Consider the following 9,125-nt stretch of genomic DNA (forward strand, 5'->3'; position numbering starts at 1 on the left):
TAATAAATGTTATTTGCAGTTAACAATTTTCTTTTTTCTTTATTACAATATTTATGGCAAGACTAGGTATATTAAATACTTGATATCAAGTATTGTTTGGTATGAAAAAGACACATAAAAATTTGGATGATCATTAAAAATTCTATAATTAATTAAACATTTCAACTCACCCAGAGGACAGCTACACACATAATCCTGTGGCCTGTTAAAGCAAAAATGTGAGCATCCGCCATTATTGTCCGCACATTTATTCCAACCAAGTGGATCGCCCAATCGAAAAGCTTTTACACCCATCATGTTCGCCATTTGCTCGACCACAGGTTGGCGTTCAGATCCTGCAAAAAAAAGCAATAAAAAAATATTTATGAATTTTTTATATAGATTTCTAAAAAAAATAGAACTGAATTACACTTTTACACGCATTACTTTACCTGTGTCCTTATTAATCCGATCCATAGTTCGTCTCTGCATGTCTGTCCAATACAGATGTTGACCAAGCAGCGTTAGTCCGAAAATGTGTAAAATATCACTATTGTGTAGTTCCCGCCTGTCAGTGCCATCCATATTACACACCTTGAAAAGATTATTTATTAAATATGTTTTTACTATATTTCATTGTATACTTTAATTTTCATATAAGGCATATGCATTTCTGGGTGTATAAAAATTGATTAAATTTCCAGATCAATGTGTAACCTCTTTAATTTGATTGACAGATTGCTTATATCGCAAAAGAAACCATTTGCATTTTTGAGACATATTGTCTGCAATCTGCTATTAAATGTCATGGATTTTTGTCCCAACTCACCTCAATTTTATGTGTCCTCGCATCACCCCAGTATAATTTATTGTACTTTGTGTCCAGTGCAATCCCATTGGGCCAAGTTAATTTCTCTGATATAAGAAGCACTCTTCCTGTGCCATCTAAATTCGCTCGCTCAATTTTAGGTTTCTTTTCGTTCCAGTCAGACCAAAACATCCAGCCCGCAGTGGGGTGTAACGCGATAGCCCGAGGATTGTAAAGTTCATCGTGAATTATCACCTAAGAGAAGAATATTATGGAATTTTTAACTTTATTTTATAAGTCCGTATCACGTAGGAATATCGGGATATAAAGTTGATATTCGAGTTGTCCAGCTATCTACGTACCAAATTTCATTTCAATCGGTTCAGCAGTTTTTGCGTGAAAGAGTAACAAATGAACACACATCCTTACAAACTTTCACATTTATAATATTAAATAAATAAGTAGGAAGGATAGGATATTAGACAAGATCTAGATTGACATAATAAGTAACCATTCTTCCTTAACATACATTACTCAACCAATTTTTCATCTTATCAGGATTTTGTATAAATTACTATAAACCTTCCAAAACTTCAAGTTAATATACCTTTTTTGCGCTACCATCAAGTCTCGCTACGGTAATGGTATCAGAGACAGGATCAGTCCAATAAATATTCCTTGCTAAAGGGTCAATTGCAATGCTATCTGGAACTCCACTGCTGTGTATAACTACAGATTGCTCACTACCATCTAAACGAGCTCTTGATATTGTTTTTGACTGGAAAATTTAAAAAAATATATAATTAACACGTGTTATTAGTACTATTTACATCAAAGTGGTTTTTATAATGCTATATGAGAAAAATAATTTTAAGTCATTATATTGAATATTAAATATAGAACATAATTTCCAAATATCATAATTTAACATAGAAAATATTACCAAACTGTCAGTCCAATAAATGTATTCTGTTTTTGGATCAAAATCAACAGTGATAGCTCTTTTGAGATCTTTCAAAGGCATTGTGTATGGAGTAAAATCAGGAGAATCTAATGATATTTTAGAAATAATGGAGCGTTGCGCCACAATTAACATGGATTGAGGTCCATTATGGCATGTTGTATTACTTCCATCTTTGAGTTTTACTCCAGTAGGACACGAACAAACATATCCTGTAATAACATGAAATTACACTGGTAACATTATGCTAAATGTAACATTAGGTACTTCTTATTATAAGAAACTAACTTTTGCTTGTGGCTTTGCACACATTTAATTTGGAATAGTTTAATAGATGTTATTATACAAATAAATCTTCCTCTTATATCACTCATCTATTAAAAATCCGAATTTAACGCGTGCGAAGACGCGGGCAAAGGCTAGTTGTTAAATATTTAGTTCTTGAGCATGCTCCAATATACTAATGTGATCCATAGACAAATAATAATTTTTATATAAATGTACCATACCAGGTGGGTTAGGTGCTAAGAGGCACAAATGTGAACATCCCTGGTTATTAACCTTGCAAGGATAGTCATCACTTGGTACAATTTGTCTGCCTTCATCATATACTTTGATATCAACAGGTACAGAATCTGTTTTAACCAATTCCTTAATAGGTCCACTGGTACTTATATCCCATGTGTATATTGCCCTGAATTAAAAAAAAATTACAGCATATATAAAAATTATAGACAAGTTGGTAACTATCAAAATAACAAATCAATATTAAGAAATGAATTAAACTCATTACAATTAAAAATTAAATAAGTTTTCCAAATAGTTACAATACCAGGAACTAGTATTTTTTCCAAATAGTTACAATACTAGTTCCTGGTATTGTAACTATTTGGAAGACTAAATATAAATTAAAGAGATTGTTCTAAAAACTACATTATAGGATTTATTAATCTAACTTACATTTAATAATAAATGTTTTCTGTTGTGTCTTGAGTGAATTATGAATAATAATAACTAAAAACATACCATGTTTTCCAGTCAGTCCAATAAAGTTTCTCATTGAACAAAGTCAATGCATATGGGTAATTCAAACCAGTTTTCACTATCCTCTTCCTTTTACTTCCTTCAAAGTCAATAACATCAACAAATTGCAGCTTAGAGTCCACCCAGTATATTAAATTATTGTTATAGTCTATGGTTATACCATTTGGCCAGAATATATTATCTTTAACAATCACTTTACGAGAGGCAGGATCACCATTCATCCCTGCCCTTTCTATTTTAGGTATCTCACCCCAATCTGTCCAGAACATTAGTCTGAAATATTAATAATAAAATAAAATTCTACAGTAAAATTAAAATGTCAAAATAAGCTTGATAATAGTTAAAAGATTTATGAACTCCATTGCAATGAGAAAATTGATACCGCTATGGGTTTTATATGAGTATGATAATATAATTATAAATATATAAGAATGAAATGAATACAAATAAATTAAAGATTAAATCTGTGATACATATATTATGGAATGTAAAATTACCCAGCTTTAGGAACAACAGCAATAGCTACTGCCAAATCCACCTCTGACCAAAACAATACCTTTCTGAATTTGTCATCAATACTTATTACTTCTATTCTATTAGTTTCTCCATCAGTCCAATATAACTTATTTGTATACCAATCTATTGCAATGCCTGTGGGGGTGATTAAACCCTCTGACACTATACGCATCTGGAAATATATTTAAAAATAGGTAAGTATGAATTGTAAGTAATTGTACCATAAAAAAGGTTAAAACAACTAATACATATTAGACATGCAAATGTTTTTTTTTTATTTTTTATTGAAGAGATAGATATTTTACATCAAGAGTGGTATTAAAAATCTACCTCTACCTTTTCTCCGGCGTAATAAGTCTCGTTGTATTGCATACATTGTATCAATTCCGCAGTCTGATCTGACCAACATATGAGGTCTTTTCTATGCAAAAAATCAACAGCTGATCCTTGCTCTAAACCTTTTATTATCGGATTTGATTTACTTAATCTGGACACGTTTCCTACTCTTATATCAGCAGCAGTTGAATATAACAATACAGGATTAGTTGCAGATGAGTAGTATCCTAGTAAAAAATAAATGTTTATAAACGTCACATAAGAGATAGATTTTAATTAATAAAATAACGAAAGGCATACCTTTTAACTGCAAAAACATTAATAAAGTGAACACATGTATAAAATTTTGTATAATTTTGTCAGCTTGTACAATTCTTCGGCGTTTTGTCATAATGAATACCAAACACGTCGCGTTACAATATTCTTCATGAGCTTAAACTATCATAAAAACTAAGGCACTAACGGAAAGTGATAAATAGTTAAAACGATCATTTGTTCGGTACGTTATTTAAATTTATTAGGTTCAAGTAAACAAACAAATTTATTAAAAATTTCAATGCACTCGAATGAATTGAAAGATCAACAAAGAGAGACTATGAACTACAGAGGATACCCACAGTATATAACACTCGGTATAGATAATATAAGAAGAGGAGCTATTCAACCATAGGCTATACTTACTTAAGCTACACGTCATCGTTAGTTATTTTAAATGTCAGTTTTGACAAATCATTTCTTTACGCTCAATGTTTTATAGTTTATGTTGACAATAGTCAATAGTGATAATTGTTTCGCTTTTGTCCTACATGTGTAATTTTTCCTTATTTTATTTATTAAACAGACAATAAATGTATTTATTAATTAATATTATTAGTATTCATTATAAAGTAGGTTTGTCATAAGAAAAAACATATAAAATTACAACAAGTAACATAGTTATCCTACGTCGGCAAAAATCATGCTTTCATAGTAATCGAAATAATATTATTATTCTAATAAGCTAGTGTTAATGTATGCCAGCAAAATTATGGAATTCATACCTGCGTTGTGTAATTTCTGCATGTACGGAGCCTTAGTTGCGGTTACCGGATTTGTTGGAGTAAGTTTAACTTTTAGTCACTACTGTTTACACAGTATTAATTTAATGCTAACACGTCAGATACTTTTTATACCTATTTATATAGTTACCAAATTATTATATGTAAGAAAACTTTCTTGAAAATAACTGAAACATTTAAATTTTACAGGTAGTTATACTTCTATTAAAATTCACAAAACCATATCCTATTGTTGAGCGGTTCAAGGAAGAAGAGACCTATAAAGATCCCAAAACTAAATCCAAAAATAATTTTCCTGATCTTAACGACCCTTTTAAAGTACATTTAAGTATAATTGTTCCTGCGTACAATGAAGAAGAAAGATGTAAGATGCTCAATTTCTATGACAATGTTATATAGTTATAAGTTAAGGAATAATAACTATAAATATCTCTATAATTTATCTTTTATTTATAACATATTCTTTCTTTATACAGTACCACCCATGCTTGATGAAGCTTTTGAGTTTTTAGAAAATAGAATTGAAAGTCAACCTGGGTATACATATGAAATAGTAGTTGTAAGTGATGGAAGTAAAGACAAGACTGTTAGTGTTGCTGAAAAATATGTTGAAAAATATGGCTGTGAAAAAATAAGATGCTTAGAACTTGTCAAAAATAGAGGAAAAGGTGGTGCAGTGAAATTGGTAAATATATGAAAACTTAATTTAATATTGAAATTAATTAAAAGCCAATATATTGTATAGATATACACAGTATATTTTGATTTCAGGGAATATTTAGCTGTAGAGGTGCTACAATACTATTTGCAGATGCAGATGGCGCTTCCAAATTTGAAGATTTAAAAAAACTTGAAGCTGCTCTTAAAGAGATAACTAAGTATGATCCACTTACTCAACCAGAGGCCATCAGCAAAAGCAAAACTATTGTTATTGGCTCAAGGGCGCATTTAGAGAAAGAGTCTTTAGCTAAAAGAAATATATTCCGGTAAGTGAAAGTGCCAATACAGCTGAGTTGTATGGCCTTAGTATCCCATCAGTAACAATGTAAAAATTCAATCAAATACACAATATTGGGTCTTGTTCCCAGTCCAGAAATTTGATAATAGCTGAGATGTCTTTGGTTCAATCCCAGTCCCTTATACCTACAAAATTAATTAATGCAAAAAAGTCATAATATACATTGGACCATTTTTTCTAAGGCACTAAACATTAAAAAAAAAAGAAATAAGAAAAATATATACACAGACACAACAATTTAATTGGAAAGAAAAGTATATTTAGATTGCTCTTGAGTGAGCTAACCCATGACACTTATGTTTTTCAGGAATATCCTTATGTACGGCTTCCATTTCCTGGTGTGGTTATTCACAGTCAAAGGTGTTAGAGACACTCAGTGTGGATTCAAACTATTTACAAGACAAGCAGCTAGAACTTGCTTTGAAAGTCTTCATGTGAATAGATGGTAATAATTTATCTTACAAATTTGAAAATAAAGGCAAATCTTTTTAATTGTATTAAGAATGTTATAATTATTAGGACAAAGTATCAAACAGATAATAAAATTTAACTTTGCAAGTAGTTTATAATGTATGTACACAACATATTATATATCTGAGACTAACTCATTTAAACTGAGGGCAGTATCTATTCAGTATTCCCTTAAATGAGAATGTTGGTTTGGTAAAGGTTTAGGGAGCGTCCATAAATTACGTTAGACATTTTTCAAGATTTTTTGACCCCCCCTTGGTGAGATTTCGTGAGATTTTCCTTAACTCTCTCCCACCCTCCCCAAATCTCACGTAAGAATTTTTGAAATATATTTTGACTATGAACCCATTGGAGTTAAGAAAGGAAAAGAAAAAATCATCCGTCCGCGGGATTTAAAAGGATAAATAACGAATACTAATATATCAAGTTTTGACATATGTAAATTTTTCTAGAATTTTTTTTTACTTTAACTAAACTTTATTTTCAGGGTTTTCTGTTAAAAAGAAATACGTGATATTTATTAAAACCCCCCCTCTCCCCCAAGTGAGATTTGGAAAGATTTTACTTGACCCTCCCTCCCTTAAACACCTCACGTAATTTATGGACGCCCCCTTATTTGTATATTTTTATTTAACATAATCTAATCTTATCTGAATATAGAGCAGATAATCGAAAATATCAACCTACATAGCTCTACATTCTAAACATTGAGTTGAACAAAAATTATATTATGAAAGTAAGTCCTTCACCACATCTGTATGTTGATAAACTTCAAAAACTTCTGTACCGATTTTTGTTCTGCATTCACCAATGTTTATTTATTGTGTATTTTTTTATTTCTCAAGCCGTTACTGACAAAAATAATATTAGGGATTAATAAATTGTCAATTCCTTACAGGGCATTTGATGTAGAATTACTCTACATAGCACAAAAGTTGAACATTCCAATTGTTGAAATACCAGTAAGATGGACGGAAATTGAAGGCTCCAAGATAACACCAGTATTGTCGTGGATACAAATGGGTCTTGACTTGGCTCTTATATGGCTTAAGTATAAAATTGGAGCTTGGAAGATTAAGAGCGTATAATTTAAGCACAATATATCATAATTGTGTAAGCTGTATACAATATATTTTAATAAACTGTATTGTTAATGTTTTGTTTCTCATTTGATTAGATTATCTATGACGTTCTTGTTTTAACCCACTTCCAAAAAGAAAAGGAGGCTCTATATTTGTCCCTATGAATTTGATTGTGTGTATGTAAGACTATATTTTCAGCAATTGTGAACCGATTTAAGAAAATTTATTTAGTTCGAAAGAGGTGAAGGTAGTCCCATTAGTATCGAATCAGGATATAACGATGGAAACTCGGGGATAATGAAGAATAACCAATTAATTCACAGTAAAATCTTAGAAGTTATTTTTTTTCCGTTTAGGCCAAATTTACTAATATTTTTTACTTCATACTTGTTTACTCATAAACACTAAATAGGTAAAAAATAAAAAAATATTGAAAAAATGTATATTCTATTTTTAAAGGGGATTATTAAGTATCCTCTCCTACTCCAAAACTTACTTTACATACCACAATGCTTATTTCATTCATTTCTTATGATTAAAAGATGAATAAAAAGTAAGATACAAGTTCAAGGTAAAAAAAAACTGTTGTTCATAGACATTTATTTTATCTATAATATAACGTACATAAAAATATATTTTAAGTTACAAATAGAAATGTATAAAAATTTATGCTGAAAGACACAGATAATGAAACGAGGCAATGTTTACTACTTTACAATAACATACAATATTAAATGCAAAATATAATTTAAAACTTGAACTCACAAGGTACTTTGAGCACAACAATTGTATTTGGCCAATTTATAAATTTAGGGAAATTCACTTGGTTCACCAAGATACTAAGCCTATGATTTACAATTTAAATTAAGAATTTGAGATTAGTTTTGCTTAATCACTAAATTAACTGTAAAGCTACAAAGACAGTTCAAGAATAAATTTTAAATAAAATTGCATCTTCAACTGGTTACAGGCACTTGAAGTAGGGTGGGTTGGTTGGAACTAATGATTATTAGAAATTGGAATATTGGATGGAATGGATATAATAAAAGAGCATGCACTTAATATATAGGTGTAAGATGATACTGTGTCTACACTCATAGAAAATCGATTAATATTTCTGTTTTATTTTTGAAGATACAATTTTCTGTTACAAGATGCATGCACATTTACGGTAATTCAAAAAGTGAATTAAGTTTCAGATAAGTATACAAATTGAAGATGTTGCCAAGATAAATATCTAACATCATTTATTTTTTCCAAAATAAATATTATAACTCAAACCTCACTGGTGATTATTGAGCTTGACAACCCCGATGTTTTACGGCCAACACTGGACGGAAGAGACATGAACCAATTAATTTTGTTAATTCTATATTCCTTATTGTTTTCTTTTAATTCACAGCGGAACAGAAAAAATAATAATATCCCTAACTTGCAAACATTTAAAAAAGTTAATAATGACCAATTCATAACACCATATTGTATACACATAAGCTTGTCTTAACTCCATGAGATTTTACTTTCATTTATAAGATTACATTATAAATTCTTAAGTCTTAATAATTATAAAACATTTATTGTATACTTATAAAGAGTAGTGTTTATATATAACAATATAAATTTGTTTTTGCCTTCATAGCTTAATAACATCTTGATTTGACCATAAAATTTTCATTATGAATTTATCTTTATACCTTCAAGCCAAACACCATTTTTAGAAATTGCTCATAATGTATTGTTATAACTCCATCTTGGTCTGTATCATACTGCCGGAATGCTGATGTTAAAGTCTGTAATAGTAAAAAATTTTGTAATGAGATTCTTATGTATTGTTATTAGATACTCATAACAA

The 9,125-nt window shown here is 29.9% G+C and overlaps 2 protein-coding genes and 1 long non-coding RNA gene across 3 annotated transcripts in view; 1 reads left to right on the plus strand and 2 right to left on the minus strand.

The window, feature by feature from the left end:
• LOC119833337 (low-density lipoprotein receptor-related protein 5) overlaps positions 1 to 4,251 on the minus strand; it is a 16,816-nt gene extending 12,565 nt beyond the window's left edge. Inside the window, exons 1-10 of the mRNA XM_038357322.1 lie at positions 3,945 to 4,251; positions 3,645 to 3,871; positions 3,290 to 3,480; positions 2,775 to 3,065; positions 2,258 to 2,442; positions 1,731 to 1,960; positions 1,395 to 1,565; positions 809 to 1,042; positions 432 to 573; positions 167 to 335 (exon numbers count right to left, since the gene is read on the minus strand). Of these exons, the coding sequence (XP_038213250.1) occupies positions 167 to 335; positions 432 to 573; positions 809 to 1,042; positions 1,395 to 1,565; positions 1,731 to 1,960; positions 2,258 to 2,442; positions 2,775 to 3,065; positions 3,290 to 3,480; positions 3,645 to 3,871; positions 3,945 to 4,035 (1,931 nt within the window). The 5' untranslated portion in view covers positions 4,036 to 4,251. The remainder of the gene's footprint in view (positions 1 to 166; positions 336 to 431; positions 574 to 808; positions 1,043 to 1,394; positions 1,566 to 1,730; positions 1,961 to 2,257; positions 2,443 to 2,774; positions 3,066 to 3,289; positions 3,481 to 3,644; positions 3,872 to 3,944) is intronic.
• A 146-nt stretch (positions 4,252 to 4,397) lies between these two features.
• On the plus strand, positions 4,398 to 7,353 carry LOC119833582 (dolichyl-phosphate beta-glucosyltransferase). Its single transcript, XM_038357652.1, has 6 exons — positions 4,398 to 4,743; positions 4,892 to 5,066; positions 5,179 to 5,387; positions 5,474 to 5,688; positions 6,028 to 6,165; positions 7,090 to 7,353. Exons 1-6 carry the CDS (start codon positions 4,654 to 4,656, stop codon positions 7,277 to 7,279), a joined length of 1,017 nt encoding a protein of 338 aa, XP_038213580.1. The 5' UTR covers positions 4,398 to 4,653; the 3' UTR covers positions 7,280 to 7,353.
• Positions 7,354 to 7,937: 584 nt separating this feature from the next.
• Positions 7,938 to 9,062, minus strand: LOC119833575. The gene is made up of 2 exons (XR_005287964.1): positions 8,968 to 9,062; positions 7,938 to 8,603 (listed from the first exon to the last, which is right to left on the minus strand). It is a non-coding gene; the product is annotated as an uncharacterized LOC119833575 (long non-coding RNA).
• Between the last annotated feature and the right edge of the window lie 63 nt (positions 9,063 to 9,125).

This window comes from Zerene cesonia, chromosome 17 (assembly GCF_012273895.1).
Source record: "Zerene cesonia ecotype Mississippi chromosome 17, Zerene_cesonia_1.1, whole genome shotgun sequence".
Lineage (NCBI taxonomy): Eukaryota > Metazoa > Arthropoda > Insecta > Lepidoptera > Pieridae > Zerene > Zerene cesonia.

What these genes read in the sequence shown, in the direction of transcription:
- LOC119833582 (XM_038357652.1), top strand. Translation starts at nt 4,654, where the DNA reads ATGTATGCCAGCAAAATTATGGAATTCATACCTGCGTTGTGTAATTTC. An exon ending in GCTAAAAGAAATATATTCCG is followed by an intron (nt 5,689 to 6,027) that starts GTAAGTGAAAGT and finishes TATGTTTTTCAG; the next exon opens with GAATATCCTTATGTACGGCT. An exon ending in AGTCTTCATGTGAATAGATG is followed by an intron (nt 6,166 to 7,089) that starts GTAATAATTTAT and finishes AATTCCTTACAG; the next exon opens with GGCATTTGATGTAGAATTAC.